Source organism: Pyrgilauda ruficollis, unplaced genomic scaffold (genome assembly GCF_017590135.1).
Source record: "Pyrgilauda ruficollis isolate IOZ18807 unplaced genomic scaffold, ASM1759013v1 scaffold40, whole genome shotgun sequence".
Taxonomy (NCBI): domain Eukaryota; kingdom Metazoa; phylum Chordata; class Aves; order Passeriformes; family Passeridae; genus Pyrgilauda; species Pyrgilauda ruficollis.
In genome coordinates, this window is record NW_024525490.1 from 4,030,502 (window position 1) to 4,048,650 (window position 18,149).

The 18,149-nt window shown below is 40.4% G+C and overlaps 1 protein-coding gene across 4 annotated transcripts in view; it reads right to left on the reverse strand.

The window, feature by feature from the left end:
* Positions 1 to 2,143: 2,143 nt before the first annotated feature.
* ELOVL5 (ELOVL fatty acid elongase 5) overlaps positions 2,144 to 18,149 on the reverse strand; it is a 38,751-nt gene continuing 22,745 nt past the window's right edge. For all 4 annotated transcript variants that reach the window (XM_041477453.1, XM_041477455.1, XM_041477454.1 and 1 more), the window contains exons 3-8: positions 16,854 to 17,041; positions 9,946 to 10,023; positions 9,129 to 9,300; positions 7,473 to 7,597; positions 5,503 to 5,637; positions 2,144 to 4,037 (exon numbers count right to left, since the gene is read on the reverse strand). In XM_041477453.1, the coding sequence (XP_041333387.1) occupies positions 3,906 to 4,037; positions 5,503 to 5,637; positions 7,473 to 7,597; positions 9,129 to 9,300; positions 9,946 to 10,023; positions 16,854 to 17,041 (830 nt within the window). In that variant the 3' untranslated portion in view covers positions 2,144 to 3,905. The remainder of the gene's footprint in view (positions 4,038 to 5,502; positions 5,638 to 7,472; positions 7,598 to 9,128; positions 9,301 to 9,945; positions 10,024 to 16,853; positions 17,042 to 18,149) is intronic.

The following is an 18,149-nucleotide window of genomic DNA, read 5'->3' on the forward strand; positions in this document are numbered from 1 at the left end:
AAATCAGTTTGTGAAACATGTTGATGATCACAACTAATCACTTTTGCTGGTGCAGTAATTCTTGGCAAGAGGATGACAGTGACAACGTAAATGAATCCTCTGTACCAATACAACTTGGAGCAGCATTTCTCTAACAGATCTCTACCTGTATTTCATCATTCCCTGCATTGTGTAAAGGGATTCCCTGAAGAACCCACACAGCTCAAGTAATTTGGACTCTGATTTCATTTATACTTCTCTTTGGCATCCATCTTTTACATCTCTTTTTTTGAATAATGCATACACTTGTTGTTAAAACACTGTTTTAACAACATACTTTCCAGTCTCCTAAAAGAAACACACTTTATCAACTTAAACTCAAGACAACTACCAAACATCAAAGGCAGAGGCAACCCGCAGAATAGCTCTTTTTGAGGTCTGGGGGCTTTTGTTGTCCCAGTTTTGGGGCTCTAAGTCCTATCACAAGCTCCAACACTTAGTATCTCTCTTGCATCAAGTAAAATACACGGTCAACCACAAAGATTTCCAAAATTGTTCTCTGCTTTTCCTCTTCCTGCCAACCTAAGAATCCCAGTTCCTGAGTGATCCCAGTCCCACAGGTGGTTTGCACATCCATGATGCAGCACTCAACGTCAACAGCAGGATCACCCTAAAAAACTGCTTTCTGGCATTTGAGCTTACCTATCCCATTCACAGCTGAACAAAAGCTTAACATTTCTTTTCATCACCAAGGCTGTAGAGCCTGAGTGCAGGGAGGGATTTGGTCAGCTCATGAACTGCACAAGATCTTAACCTACTGGTTTGTAGCTTGGTCATTCTCTCTGCACAGAACTGTGTCATTCTCCCCAGCCACCTTTACATGAAACCTCTCCATCCTGTTGGCAGCAGTTCATCTCTTTTCGACTCTCCTGCCTTCACAACACAAGAAGCTCTTTCTGAGGACTCTCTCACAGTCCCAGGCACCAATCCCAGCTATTAGGAAAACTACTGATCAGGGAATTGAGGCAACCCAAAGGCTGTTACTTGCCCCAGGTCAGATGATGCACTGGCAGCTGAGCCAGGTGAGCAGACCCAAGACTCGTGCTTGGGTCCATCAGCTATGGTAAGATGATGTCTGATCTAACCCATCCAGCTCTCAGATACTTTTCCGTTGCTGCTGAGACTGTAGAAGAGTATCCAGGAGCCACAGTTTTTGCCACACAGGTGTAGACACTGCTGATGTTCCCAAGGTTGCATCTCCTGCCAGTTTCGGACAAAGTCACTGGGTTTTGTCGCCACATGCCATTAACCTTGAAGGAGAGGTTTGCAGTGCAGCAGCCCCATCTCTGCTGGCTCACACGGGGAGGCCAGGTTGGTGCTGTGGCTTCTGCTTTACAGGCACCTCCCGGAGATCTGGCCTAACAGCCAAAGAACTGCATCTTACTGAGCCTTGCTTAGAAACACACACAATTCCATAGTTGAATTGGCATGTGAAGGAGAGGAAACTGTCTTAGCAACTACCTCAGGCGCTCAGAGAACCCTCCCAGAGGAGGCCAACACAGCATGAAATCTCTAAGCCTTTCACACGAAGTGTAAACCCATTTCCCTGGGTCTGTGTTTTTTGTTTGAAGAGTCTGCAAGGGAAAAGACAGCCATGTAAATAGCTCTCTTTTACCAAGTCCATCACTAGCCTATCTGGGATTGTTGCAATGTTCAACACTCAAATCAGAGAGAGTTCTAAAACTATCACCTTGGGGCAAGGGGTGCTAAAAAGAAATTGCAAAAATGCTCCCATTCTGGAGAGAGATATTATCCCCATTTTATAGACAGGGCAGCTGAGGAAGGAAGCCCCTCTCAGTCACATTAAGCTTTGCTCCTGGCACTCTTCGTCTCAAGCTATTGTGACTGCTCTGCATTCAGTGAGTCAGTAATCCCAGCGGGAGTTAAATCCATCACACGGACCAGTATTTCTACAGCCAGGCAAGGGAACAGTGTTTAGTAACTGCCAAAGGTTTCTGTAAAGAATGTGTTGCCAAATCTCTGGTACACTAAATGTCCCTGAGTATCTGCAGCTGTTCTTCCATCATGGTGGCTGCTCCTCGGCCAGACACAGGATGGGGCAATGCATTAAATCTGTACAAATCCCACAGAATTCAGGCAGAGATCATCAAAAGTGTTTTAATGATTAAACCATGTCAAACATTAACAATGAAGTATATTCAGAAGAGCCGAGAGTTTATTTCTAGCACATTTAGACAGCCTATTTTGAACATTATAGCTGCTGTACTGAGCTATGTAAAGACTCTGCAAACCAGTACCTAGAAATGAAGACACACGCACAAGCTTTGATAATGTAAACATAACAGACACTGTCTCCTTCAAAACGAGGAATGAAAACCCACAAGGCTAGTAAGAGAACTTATTAATTCCTTAAGAGATGTGCAAAAAATTTAAAAAATATTTAAAAACAATTAAATGTGTTAAAACTGGCATTTATATAAATATCAAAAAACCAAATAGTCAAACTCGAGCAATGACCAGCAGAATGTCTTGCACAATTCAATTTTTCAGAGCTTAATGGACTCCACCATGGAAGATACCAGAATACCAGCAACAGATACTGGCTCTGCAACTGACTCCTCATATGTGCAAGACAGCATTTTACAAGAAGGAGTAACCTTAACCAGCACTCAAACCAAATCCTTAGATAACAAGCCAAAACATTACCAGTGATATACACAACTCACATTACAGAAACAGACATTTCCAGCACATTTCAGTAACATTTAAAAAACATTAGCTATGACTTAAACTGTTTAAACTTGCTTATTTGGGGAAAAAAAATTTTTGTGTTAGGCACATTTTTAAGGTGAATGTATGCTACATGAAGAACAGTTCAGATACCAACTTACATACAGACAATTCCATCAGAAAAGCATCTTTCTGGCTCCACTTTTAAATATACTTTTGGATATGTCACAGACTTAAACAGTAGCTCCTAAAATATGGATATGGCTATGGTAATAACACTTGAAACTGCCAGTTTCATATTAAAAACCACTCTTCATTTAGCATTTAAGAATTCTCAGAAATAAGAAAGAAAAAAAGAAAAAAGTAAAAAGAATAGATGGGTCCACCCTGTATATGCTCTAAACTTTAGAGACAATATTTAAATCTTACTCGACTGTGTAAGCGCCAATTACTTTTATGTTAGTGATGTACTTCAAATAAAAAAATAAGATCTATTAAAAAGGTAAAATAACTTTTCCATCTGTTTTGTGACTGTTGAGTCAATTAAAGCCAAATATACAAAACTAAATGTGCCATTTCCAATTTCACTGTATCGAGTAAGAGATACGTAGTATTGTGTATCACATACAGAACAGTAAAATGATCAATGGATTCTTCTAAGTGACTTTTTGATAAAAAGTCAATCAACTGAAAAGCTGAAACATACCCTAATTCTTAAACCAGTAATAAGCTTTGGGCCCTGCTTTTTAATTTAAGGCATGTGTGTTTATCTACTGAAACCAGCATCATACAAATTACCTCTACAATCACATGCATGATCTATAGTTAAAAAATGGAGGTTTAGATTACAGTGTTTTCAAATTGTGAATCATAATTCAGCACCTATCATATTGACTAGTAAGGCAACAGCAGTGTCGGATAATATGATAATACTCCCTTCCATAGTCTATAGCAGGGTCAGTGACAGCCCAGAATTATTTTTAAACTTTAACCTACTTTTATGTTCTGTATACAGTTTCTAGGGTGTTTGCACTGGTTAAGTCCTACATAAATCACACTATTCTAGGCAGGAATAGTTACAGTAGCCATTAGAGTATTACTGCACAACTCTCATTGTGCTTACAATCAGATGATTTTGTTGTTGGGGTTATCAAAATGGTTTTTCAGTTTGGTCTTCAATCCTTCCTTTGTTTCCTTTGTTTCACATTGTTCTCAAGGGAAGAAAAGCTGTTTGTGTACCCGTTCGCAATGGCCGTGGAGCCATTCTGATACTCTTTCCTCCTCGAGGATGCCTTCTTGTTGTAAGTCTAAAATACACGGAAAGACACATGGTTTTGTTTAATTAGACACGAATAACCACTTCTTCACAGTAATTCTAAAAACACAAAAGTAAACTTGCATTCATCTTTTTTAAAGCCCTTGTGCCGGTGAGAGTAAGAGTCTAACAAGCTCAACCACTTTTTGTGCATGAGACTACACTACGCCTTTCATTCATCACAGTGAGAGGAGTAGTTCACTTGAAAAGAAAAAGGCTTGGCAGTATGATGGCAGTGTTATACTAACACTAAATTAGAAACAAGGGAAGCAATTTTATGAGCAGACTATGGGACAAGAATATACTCAAAATGACATGTGAGGAAGGAGGTTTGAGGCACTGCAGGTGACAGTATCTTGAACAAAGCCAGAACAAGAAGTAGGTAAACAATAGAAGTGAGGGAAGTTCACAGACAGAAATGTGATGGGAATTTCCATTGGCTAACACAAGAATCAAAAACTGGCAGGATCAGGGAAACTAAAAAATTACAGACAGTAAAATATACGTAAGTTTTTTTCAAAGGGGCTCAGCTGCCTGACAAAAGCACATTTTGTCAAATTTCTGTGTGAAAGGGATCTAAACAATTAAAAGTTAAAATATAAGCAAAATTGGCAAAGAAAATTAAGTAACATGTGGAGTATAATGATGTTTAATTAGCATGTTCATATGCAGCAAGTGATAGAATTCATGGTTCTAAGAAGTACAGACAGGGAAGCCTGCTGTGTATCCCCCCATGAATCATTCCAGAACCAAAACACCCAAATCTCTCAAATGACATTTGAACCACATAACAGAGTTTGCTTGTTTGGGGGCAGCAGTCTGTTGGTTTGATTTTCTGCCTTCAGTAGTACATGATTTTCTGTGGACAGCAGTTGTACATCTTTGTACAGAGCCCAGTTATGAACTGCTCAGAATAACACATACCAAGTTTGGATCTGTTGAAACATGAAATCAGATTTGTAGAAAAACAACTAAACCCACTAATTTTCCATATGAAAATACAAAAAGGTGCCTGTAGAAGTGAACAAAATCAATATTTCTGCATGTTGTAAGTTTAGAAAATTTCCCTGGATTAAAAACCGAGCTTTCCCCTTGTAAAAGCAGAAATTAACAACTCCTTCAGGTACTTCACAGGTTCACATGCTGCTGGTTTATTTCAGACTGGAAAGCTTTGTCTTACATAAAGCTCCTCCTCTCCCTTACCTGCAGTTAAAATTGCAATAAGCCATTTTTTTGTATAACTGGCTTACTGAAATTACTAAGCATTCTGAATTATGGGTACAAAGCACCAGAAGATTTGAAAGTAGAGGGTGGATCAACAAGTGTAGTACTTCAAGAACATATGCATGTTAGTGAAGGATAGCAAAAGGACATTTCAAGCATATCTTTCTGTCACAGCTTTCCAGTGAGATACAGCCAGCAGAATGCTAGAAAGAGTTGATAAATGTTACTTTTACCTGAATATAGAAATTTGTGAAGAGGATAATCAAAGAAATCATGTAAGAAATCTGAAAATACAGCCACCCCTGAGGAAATGCACACGGCCAAACAACACCACAGCTGGTCTGGAAGATTGTCAAGACAAACTGAATCTGGGGAGAGAAAACAAAAATGAGAGAAATGGAGCACATTAATGGAAGGAGGAAAAAACCCATGTGTTACCAAAACCTCAACAGTAATTTCCAAAACAAGTAAAGAGTATGTAATATTGTGTGTTTGGCAAGTGTTTTCTCCATAAACCTGAGGTAGCAGACATTCAGATTGTGGTATCCTGTTAAGCAAGTTTATTTGTATTTTTCCATTTTAGAACATTAGAGGAACTCACGCAGAACTGATATATAAACGCCCCAAGGAAGAAAGACCACCTTCTTCCCAGTGAGAGTTCAGTGGGATATGACTTTACCACCCTAATGGAGTAGATCTGCATCTCACTGCTTCAGCTGCAAAAGACCTGGGGTTACTTGGTCTGCACACAGACCCCTGCAATCCCTTCCCACAGACAGGAACTGTCTAACATATGGTTCCAGTGAAGAATTTTTGGGGTAAAGGCTGCAGGGAAGCTGGGGAGCCAGGGAGGAGGATAAGGTTCCAATTATCTTTAACTGTCTATTTTGGAAAAACAGAGTTTGGGATTATGTGATGCAGAGGGCCTTAGGCAAAATTCATACTCACATAAAGGCTACCAGATTAGGGAATGTTTATTTAAAAAGGGAAGACTGTTTGTTCTGCTCTGCTATTTTGCTGCCCTAACAGCTATGCATGCAGAGCAGGCAAGGAAGTGAAAGCAGCTATGACAACAGCCAGGGTAGCAACTGAAGCCCCCAGACACTGTACTCTGTAGCACTTCAACAAGCAGGATAAAGAATAGAGCCTAAATCTGGAAAGAAAAACAGAAACAAACCTCAAACCAAAGCAACCCCCCCATGCCTCCCATGAAAATAATGAGCCCTCAACTACAATACTTAGCCATCCTTCAGGAAGAACAGTGTTAAAAAAAAACCACGTTGAGAATCAACATCAACACTGTGAATTGCTGGCAGTAAATATTATTAATCATCACCAGCCAATATTAAAACTATTCACAGCTCTGAGAAGCGCTGGGGTGGGGGGGGGAGAAAAATATAACAAAATAATTTAGGTTTCAGTTTCTCCCCCTGCAAAATGGGGAAGAGAGAACACTCATGCACATTTCCTTGTGGTGTTCTGACATGTTGTACACATTGAAACCTGGTTCTCATGCAGTATCACTACAGCATGTACTGCATTACTTTATTACACTGCTCTTACCACCTCCAGCACACAGTGGTCAGGCTTCATCACTGCATCCACTAGCAACAATGCAAACAGATGTAAGGAGTCCAACACAGAATTACAAGAGGAAAAATCTGCCCATTTAAAGTGCAGAAAGTGAGCAGAAATATTGAATAGTTTTTAATAAACCACTTGCAACTGTATGCAAAAGTAGGACAGAAAAGGCATTGTCCCGCAGGACTAGAATGGCCCTTGTTAGCTGTGGATGGCATTGCACTCGGTTTCTGGTCTGTCCCAGCCTGACCAACCAAGAACAGGGAAGAGCAGGCTAGCTCAAGAGGGCTTGTAAGAAAAGCCTCCTCCCTGGCTACTGAGTGCCAGAAATCCCAGCACTGCAACTCCCAAATGCATCTAACCACATGATGTGGTGTGGGAGAGAAAGATCCCACAGACCTCAGCATTGATTGATGTACATCCCCAGTCCCCATCGGCCTGAGAACAGAGCAAACAGACGTGCAGAAGCTGGATTTCTAAGGTGATGTAGGCACTAGGTGGAAGGTACTAGCTCTCATTCTCTCTTCTCCTATCCCATCAAAACTTCCTGACTTGGTAAAGACAACAGGAGCTCATCACGAATACAAGAGCCTGCTGAAGCACTGAAGAGCAAATCACTCACCAGCTGCCCCTGAGTGATGTACTTCTTCCACCACAGATAAGGACGCATTGCTGGAACAGCAGACAGTCCGTAGTAGGAGTACATGAGGACATGGATAAAGCTGTTCAGTGTGGCACCAAAGTAAGCTAAAAAAAGGGCAAGGGAAAAAGAAAGTACACTGCATTACCAGGAACATGCTGTTTCATGGAACCTACAAAAATAACAAGTTCAAAATGTTACTATTTAAAATATGATTTCTCTTAGAAGAAAAGCAAGACGGTTCTTTTTTTACCCTGTTTTTTATTCTCCCTATCCAATGGAGTAGTTGAGCTGCTTTGCAGCTTTGTGCTTTACACCAGCCTTCTGGTTTTGTTTCCTCAAATTACTCTTTTTTTACATCTACATGATAGTTTCTCGAGGGAACTGAGGAAACTGATAAAAAGAAGGAATGCTCACACACCAATCAATCAATAGTTTCACCCATCTACTTTTAGGCTGATTTCACTTCCTTCCAGGCAGGAGCCAATTTTTAAATTTATAACCAAAAAGCTTCAGATACCTTCAGAAACTGCAAGTTAGCTATTTTATTTGTCCTTGTTTACAGCACCTTTAGTCATTAAAGAAACTTCCCGCTTAACACTGAACTGCATTGAGCTGTGATTACATAACAGAACATAAAGCTTGGAAGAAGAAAAGCACATGACTAGAAATAGTACAAAAGTGTTTTCAAGACCACATGAGCACAAGATAGATTCTACACAGACACAGTTTTGACTGCTGTATGAACAAGGACTGACTTCCTTGCAGGAGAACGTGTTTCCAGATGCAGACTTTTTATAAGTTCAGTATTACTCACTGTTGTGCTGACAACACAAAACAAATACAAGTTTCTATGCTGCTTGGCTCAGAGACCAGACTCCTGAGGAATGCAGCCTCTTAGTCTGCATTGCCAGTAGCTCACATCCATCGGGTTTGAAAAGGTTTCTCTTGAACAGTGTTCAACAAAGCCAGTACCTATAAGCTGCACATCCTAACCACAGCTAAGCCATGATAATGCAGTTAGGAAAGCAAATGCCAGCTAAATGCAGTAGAAGTAAAGAATTAAAGTCAGATGGCCAAAGGTTAGCAGGATTTAGACAAGAGAGACATGGAAATTTTCCACTTAAGATTCATTTGCTCATGTTCATTAGTGCTCAGGGGACAAGATTCTAATTGAAATCCTTTGTTATGGCCAGTGGTATAATGAGATTAAATTAAGAAAGTAATATCTCAAGTGAATTTTACAGATACAAGGACTAGAGTCACTTTTAGCTGTTTTACAGCTGAAACAAGCTTCTGGCTTGACTTGGAAAAGGGTATTGTTTCATCAGAGGGTCTGTAACTACAGCAAAAATAGAGAAAGCAAGTTGGATGGGTATCTGACCTGGGGTAACGCACCTGATAAATGTCACACTGCCACACAAATTCTTCAATCTACATAGACATTCCTTTCCTAGAGGCTGTGCTGGCAGCTTAATTCCTGCAACCATCTACAATAGTTGCAATTCAGCAAAGCAGCTTAATATGGTACAGAACAAATCCTGCAGCTGAAGGTACCAGAGATGTTTGGTTTGATCAAAAAACCACCAAAACAAAGCCCCTGTTGCAGAAGTTCCCCCACCATAACCCAGTACTTACAGTGACCACAAGGCACCCAGTTCATAACAAACCACCAGATGTTCAGCATTGTTGCATGGTGGTAGACATGCAGAACAGTGATCTGATGATTATTTTTCCTCAAAATGAAAAAGAAGGTATCCATGAACTCAATGAGTTTGGAGAAATAGTACCACCAGAGGACACGTATAATCTGGAAGGAGGAAACAAGTTTTAGAAGCATTTCACATTGTGGGGGTTTTCAACTCTTATGTTATCTAAGTGATTAAAAACCCAGATTCTGTCTTGCACCACTAGGACTGAAGACACTGCTGGGATCTTCTGTAATACTTCTGCCTCAGGTTTCTCCACAGGAGATATCGAGGTATAAATCTACAGCTACAGCTGAAAACAGGATGACAAAGACTGCTTCATGAGGCTACTGCTGTGCACCTGGGCTGTCCTGGCAGAAATAAGAAAACACTTAATGAGAGCTGGTGCTGCAGTGCTCTCTGTAAAGGAGAGGTCAGAAGTGTGACCGGAAGAAATCATCACCACATCTCAGAAAGAGAAGGGTAGTCTCAACACGAAGTGGTTGGATACAGTCTGAAGACCAGGTCCTCATTTTTTGATCTGGGGACTCTTGAAAATTTGCAAATAATTACTTACAAAAATACCAGCCATGAATATATCATAGATTAACTATTATGTCTGACAGTGCATTGTCTATTGTACTGCAAAAGGAGGAAAAAAGATTATAGTTTAACCAAAATGTGCATAATCAATACTGTTCTGCTCTCCACTTACACTCAAGTAGACAATTTGAAATATCTCCAGCTCTAAGTCTCGATTACAGTACCTTCATATCAGCCTCTCCTCCACTGTGTGTATCCTGACAGAAGAAATTGTATCCTCCTTCTAATACTCCTGTCACCAGCTGAGCAAATAAAAAAAAAAATTGTTATTTGGGGAAGAGGCTGAACTCCATGGCACCTGCAAACCCACAGTGGCTCAGCCCAAACATCTGGTGTCAAGAAAATCCTGGGCACCTGAGAGTGGCATCAGCTTGAATTCAAGTCCCAAGCAGTGATGGAATCACAGTGAAGGGTGAATTAATAAATTCTCCCAATTGGGGTATACCAGAATAAAAATAGGAGAAAACATTTTATCCCCACTTATCCCACAGTGTGAGCATTTTCAGAGTGAAGTCTCCTTCTTTGCTGATGATCTCATTGTTAGAGAAAATAAATAACCAAAGTTCAGTAAATACATTTTTCTTCTGATTACTTTTGGAAAGAGCTACATCTTTAAAAAATTTTATACTCAAGAGATGTGACTACAGTTTTTTCAACCACATGACAGGGCATATTTTCAGCTTTGCTCTCCTTAACAGCTAACAACACATGCTTCACTGCATTGCCATTCTTCAAGATCTTTTTAAGCAATTCACTCATCCCAAGCACATTACATCCTTCCCAATATAAGTGACTTCCTCTGCAGGATACGCCACTGCCTGCCTGACTTCCTGGCATAACAAGTAACACCTCAAACATAACGGAGTCACTATAAAGAGTAATGACCAGCTATTAGTCATGACAGATGACAGGGTGTCTGCTGTGGAGGGCTGGCTCTAATCTCTAGAGAAACAAGATCCATGCTGGATGTTCTCACCCTTTCACAGATGGTAGGAGATGGTAGGACAGGTTGAAGGTTGAATGGGAGAAGGGAGCACGTGCAAAGACATGCTTTAATATCTCCTTTAATAGTTCAACAGAAGGGATCATTGAATATTGTTTATAAACATGTTCTTCCTCTGGGGCATAGCATGAGGAGAGGAGTAACAACTTGAGGCAACTCCCAAGTGAAAAAAAAATTGTTAGGTATCTTATAAAACATCTGAAAGGCAGGAGCAAGTTGGCCTTATCTATCTGCAGGATAAAAAATAGCTTTGCAAAGCCACAGTAGGAATTCCTTACACTAAAAGTAATTTTAAAAGATCACTTGATTAAAGGACTACAATAACTGGTATGACTAAATGCTGCTCAGAACTGTGAATGGGAAGCTAATTTTAAAAGGTTCAATAAAGATTATCACATAAATGATCTACCTTTCCCCAAAGTTATTTCCTTCATGCCTCATTTTCCTCCTAAATTAGCTTTTAAAATACTCAGTCAGCCTAGGTCATTATTTTTGACCTTCTGAGATAGTATTATTGCTTCAATTTAGGGGAAAAAATGTACATCTAGTTATATCATAATATACAGATCTGAAAGCATCTCTTGTATTAGAGATCAATCAATAGCACCCTGCCACAGCAAGGGCAGGGCAGCTGTGCACATCAGCAGCAGACCCAGGAACCTTCCCTACCCAAGCAACAAAGAGAAGGCAGCCATGGAAGGACTCCTCTCCTGGCTGCAGGGCCCTGCAGAGGACACCAGTTTAGAAGTGGTACCTTGCTGAAGGCCCAGCTGTGCCCCAGAGCAAGCTTTGCACCAAGCCACTTTCAGGCCACTGAGGGAAGACTGCATGCCTTGCAAGCGCCCGCCAGTCCCTCAGACAGAACACCACATTGTGCTGTGATCATGTTAAGAGCTTACAGATGTTTTCATACAGTTCTCATAGTTCAAGGAAGTGTTAGGAATAGAAGGATAATCACATTGTTTACATTTCAATTAATCCCAACAACGTCCATCATTAATGCTGCATTACATAAACTTCTTCCCAGTAAAGGCTGGCATAGTGAATCCACAGCACTTTTCCTGCAAGCAGTACAAGTTCACCATCTGAAGTGTAATGCAACCAAAGGTGTCTCCATGGATCCCACCTCTCTAAAGGACAATGGCAACAGTGTGGCTATGAGCAGTGGCTTCACCTCAACCTGAGTACTCCCTTGTTTACAAAAGAACATATTATTGTATGCTAGGAACTGTAATACTCTCACAGCCACAAATGACATAAGAAAAGCAACATTTGTAGGAAATGTCAGCATCTTTTATCACATAAATAGCTAGTATAGTTACACAAATAATTTCATTTCCCACTTTCCAGAAGGAACTAATTGGTTAAAAGATGCTACAGCTGCCCACAAACTGCTGTTGCTGCCCACAAACCTTACTCAGCGCAACATACAACGTATAAATCATCTTCCCCATTTAGCCAGCTGTTCCTTTGCCTGGCATCATTATTTCTTGCACCCACAATGCTTTCATCCCATGCTGGAAGGCTTCAGAAAACAAAACCAAGAGATCACTCTGAAACATGACCACAAATGGCTCCATTATACACAGGTGTACAGTCCCAGGAAGCTGCTTCCCTGCCACCACAAAAGCGGTAAGGAGGGGTCACAAATTTCCAGCAGTGCATTTAAGTCCTTGCTCACACTTGCTGTGGTCTGCTCCCTGGATGGCCAGCGTTTCCAACACCGCCTTACACCACTGTACAGTAGGTCTGAAACTTGCCCACAAACAGAGCGGTGGCTCTTCTGCCAACACAGCCTTGAGACAACCTTTCATTCCATGCCCGTTCTCTCCAGAAGTCCTTCGTCTTCAGGCTGGCAGGAGTCCAGGCCTGCTGATGGCACTGCTCATGGACAACCACAGGCAAATCTTCTCTTGAGAAATTAACATGTCCAGAAAAGGCCAATTATAGCCATTTGCACTTGAGCAAACCACTTCACATGGTTTCTAAGCAGCACAAAAAGACAGTTCATAAGCCAATTAAAATGGTACTCAAACTCAAGCCCCTCAGCTCAGGAGAAAACCTGCAGCTCAAGATTCCATTTGTGCTGAAACAACCCACACTTTCTTCCCCTGCAATGAAGTTTTCTTTTTTCCTATCACTTTTATTTTGTAATTCTGTTGCTGAATTCTTTGAAATGCTGTGGCCCATGCTTTTTTATCACCTCTGCTACCAAAATAGGCCAGGACATTAATACCAGTCTGACTGGGTGGAGGAGAGGTGTTACTGTGGAGGACTTTGGTTTTTTCTCATGATAAAACTAAAGTCTGAGACTCACTGGAGAGGGGCAGATAAGGGACCTAGCACTGCATCACAGTGTCAAGGCGTGATGGGTTTACAAGGCTCAAAACAGAGCTAGATTAGAATGAAGAGAAACAGAAGTTAACGTCTGATCAAAGCAAGCACATGCCTGCACAGATACTGAACTTTATCTTTACATGAATGCAGTTACCCCAGGGCAGAGATAAGAGCTTCAGGAAGGCGGAGAAAGAAAGCTGAGAGGAAAGAGCAGCCTAGCTGCCACCCATGGCTCGTGTGACACAGCACATCTGCACAGAGTCCCCTGCTTCCTACACTTTTCCTACTGCATATGGAACACCTCACTCATCAGGAAAACCTAAGACTTTTCTCAGGCAGACGCAGTAGGGAATTTTTCAGATGAAGAAAAAGTACAGTAAAGAGATCACTTAAGAAAGTGAGCTTTCATCACTGACCAGTTTTCTCTAACGTAAGCCCAGGTGATGCAGATCACTTGGCCAGTTTTGCTAACAAACTCCCCCAAAATAACACAGGTCTGTGTGCAGTGCAATCGGGTACCTGGCACTCTCCCCCCTCAGCTAAGTTACCCAGCTGAGACTCAAGCAGAGAGGCACGGGCCCTTGCACGGGCACGGGTCACAGCATTGCAAGACACCTTGTGATCCCAGCACAGAGCAGCAGCCCAGGGGAAGCAGTGCTGCCTCTGCTGTTCCAGCTGCTCCTGCAGCTCCTCAGACACAGCCGTGCAGCCAGCAGGTGATCATCCCATATCCTATACCCCACTGCCAGTCCCTGCTAGCACCTTCTCCACACACAGGAAGCCATTCCTTGATGCCCCTGCCTGAGACATAAGAGTGTTATTTCTCCTTAAGTCCAAGCACTGTAGATTTTTACAGAATAAAGCATTGTTTGACCCTAAAGAACATCCTGTCCTGCTGGAGTATGTGACAAATTAGCCTGGAAAAATCTCTCCAGCTCCCCTGGATCTGCCTTGTCTGTTATATTGTCTGGGACAACAGCAGTCCACTTCTCTGCGATTACCAAAACCCAGCCAAGTCATTAAATAGCCTAATGAAAAAGGTATAGTAAGCACAGAGAGAAACTATTAGGAATTCCACATAACAGGTCTAAAATGTCTAGTGATTTTAGACCAAAGTACACAACACCTAGAGTTACACAAATCCTACGATGCCAAATTCCCCCACGTTATTGCTTACAATCATTCATTCAGACATAAAGGTCAGAAAACCAAGCAGGTTATCCTTTTCATCCCAGCTGGGAGGACACCTCACTTTAACATCTTGTTTTGGACACATAATATGCAAACTGAGCTGTGATGCTATGACTCACGACCTGAATCACCACAGCTGTAACTCAGGAAAAACTTCAAAGTAGGGTTTCAGGTGTATTGTACACAAGCTATTAAAGCAACTTCTTTTCAGACACGCTACTAAACAAGTTCATAAATGGTGACATTTTATGATTTCCCTGACAGTAGGACTGAAAAATTTTAATCCAACTGAAACTCAAAATGGAGTTTTGAGAGCTCCTTACAACAAGGAGAACAGGGAGTTACTCAAGTTTTCTGAATGCTGTTCCCCATCATTCTGTCTTAAAAGCAAGTAAGTGTACTATAAAGTACTGATATATGGCTAATCCTTCAAAGGAAAATTTCCAGGACTGATGAGATATGAGCAAGGGTATCACATGCTGTGCAGGTACTTCAGATAGAGAACATACCTAGAGGTGCAAGAACCCATTTTTCCCCTATGACCTTTAGTTCCCTCCCTGCAAATATCAAGCAGTGTGGTGTTAAGTCAGCATGGCTCTCTGCTTTGCAGCATTTTTATGGGATCAGTCCCTTGTTGCAGAGCATCACCTGCCCTCACATCCAGCTTGTAAGTGCTGCCAACCACATTTTATTGCCACTATAATGTGTTTAATAATCTTCATAACGCTCTAGCTTTGTGTATGTCCATTTACAAGGAGAAGGTATATTCACAATACCAACAAACAGATCCATATGGATAATACTAGATTAAGAGCAACACTCATTTTCACATTAAGTGTTTTATTATGTAGGAAGGAGGGGTCTTAATATTCACTGTATTTTAGTTGTGTCATTGCTCCACAATATAAAAGCTATTTATCTGGTTACAAGTATGAGGACTTCTTCAGCATATAATGAACAGTCCTCCCTTGATAACCAGTTTATTGTTAGCAAGAAAAAGACATTTATAGGATCAACAGTTCGGGTATTTTCTCATGTTCAAATTTACCAGCGGGTTTTGTAACACAGCAGAATGTTACAGTAATTTAGAAGCTATGAGTATTATTCCAAGTATTCACACTTGGTACAACTGAAGACAAGTCTGTACTTCTAAACTCTCAATAACATTACTGGAGGTTAAAACAACAGATCACTATATAACTGTAAATAACACATGCATCAAATAATGCAGATAAATATTGAAGTCAACATCAACACTACATTTAGACAAATTAAACTGATCAACACATATTTTTCTGGATTATAACACCCTGACAAGGAATTTAGAAATGTAAGCACATCAAGAACAGAAGTAGTTCCAAGTACCTACTGAATCCAACTGCTCCTCCAAGTACCTACTGAATCCTACTGCTCCCAACTGAACAATTAAGTATCAAATTTCTTAATAAACCAACCCAATAAATTTTGAGTAGACAATTCACTACACATTGAGAAACAATATTGAATTTAAATCACTTCATCTCTAAACACTCACCTTGTAAAACAGTATAGAATTAACTACAAACTTAAAGGAGAAGCACAGCTTATATTCTCTCCTAAGCTCATGCAAAAAAAAAAAAAAAAAAAAAAAAGAGAGAGAGAGAGAGAGATTAGTAGTTTTAGTCCTAGGTTGTATTTGAATACGCTGTAGTGAAAGAATTGAAAAGAGGCTGTTGAAAATTAAATACCTCCTTACAGAAAGAAGAAATACTTTGGTTAAGAGTGTGCCAGAATATTCTGTACATTAAAGCAAAGAGTAATTTTCTGACCACATCATTATTTACACTACCATAGTTCCTCATTTTCACTTGAACAAAAGCAGATAGTTCTGAGTAAAAGCAGCTAAAGAGCTCTCTGGGAAGTGGAAAACTTTACACTGCCTAAATCTTTGGGTTTTTACAAAAGAAAATAAGTCCACAGGAAGTTCAATTCAGTCTGAAATCTATTTTTATGTTTAGATTTTTAAGCTCAAACAAACAGATGAATCACAATGGCATTCTTTCAGCAACATTTTTTTCCCCAGCAAGACTGAGAGGACGCAAAAGAACCTATTGCAAGCTTACAGAAATAGATGCGAGGAGTGTGTGCATGATTAAACACAAACGAATAAAACATTTTGCCCTGCAGATAAAGCCACAGTTTTGCTACAAAGTACTTTCTACAGACCACCAGCACAATCACATTGAGCAAGGAGACATTACTGAAGGAGGAGCCAAGTTCATGCTGAAGGATCAGGACCTCAGTTGCACCAGCTGAGCAAAGTGCATTTGTAACATTGCTAACCAAGATCTGCAAGGATGTTTAAGGCAAGGTTTGTTTCACACCATCCTTAGAGGTAACACTACAATTAGGGTTTTCTTTCCAGACAAGTGACATTGAAAATGGTTGCACCACTTCTGCAGATGCTTCCCGAATTCAGAGGCACTGCTCTACTTTCAACACCAGCCAATGTAATTAAAACAGACCCTGCAAAATAAGCCTGAGCAACCCTTTTTCTCTTACCTCATAAAACATATACAGAGAAAGCAGTGTAAGTCCAAGGTTGTAGATCACTAGAATACCCCTGCATGAGAAGGGCTGCTTATTCCGCATGTACTTTGGTCCTAGCCATACAATCAGTAAGTACAAGGCTGAGAAGATAAAGGTAGGTGTATAGTTCTCCAGAAGAAGCCATCCTTTTACTCTGGGGTCTGAAACAAACAAACAAAAACATACAAACACTCAGATTTTGTAAGGAGAGAATTCAACACAACTAAAAATAATTGTACCCAAAATTATTCCAGTGCTGGAATACCAAAGAAAGACAAAGGAAGTGCAGCAAGCCCTTTTGCTAATGGCCACGTTGCTAATTACAAACAACAATTTTATTTACGTATTTAAGAAAGCAGAAATAATTATTTTCCTAAGGCGACAATATTCTTAAGTTATTATTATTATTTTTAAATACTCCTTACCATTCAGAACTGTCACCCACTTGAATACCACAGATAATTATAAAGAAAAGCTTCAACAAATCTCTCCCCTATATTTTCTCAAGCCAACCTTTCCTGATGGTACATATCTTATTTCCTAGAGTCAGCAAACCTAGGAGTGAAGCAGATACCTCTGTAGTTATAGGTGGATGATCCTAATAATTATTTTCCAGTCAATCCTAAGACAATTAGACTTATGTATGTGCTATTAGAAAGAATTAAACTTTGAAGTTCTTGTATGAGCAATGGCACACAGAGCAGCTGAGTAACCAGTCTGGTTGGCAATGCATCAGCTTCTCAGGAAAAGCACATAAACCACCCTCAATCAGAGAATTTTAGGGGACTACTTGGAACATTAGTGCGATCCTTTTGAACCACATCTGTGTTGTCCATACCCAGCAACAGCACAGTACCTCACTCCTCTCACTAAAGTCATCCCAAAGTACTGAAACCAAGTTAACCAAACTATAAATGAATAATTCAAGTATTGCTGTCATTCACAGTCTTGACTTAAGTTTTAGAGTCATACATGAATCCTGAATGTATGAAAGGAGGCCTTAAAACTGTAGGTTGGAAAGTAGGTAGGCAAGGCAGGGAATTGTTTTGATTTGCCACCTTTATGGTTCATGATTTTTCTCATACAGCAAAGAGAGACCATATGCCAGCACATGCATATGTTATATCAGAACATCCAGGCTAATTTAAACAGGCTTAGTATGAAGAGAGAGGCAACAAGGGCACCAAGATACTAATAAAAGCAAACAGAAAACACACTTAGAAGAATCAGAGGCTTGTTCCATCTCCTGCAGACTTTCTCCTGAGAAGA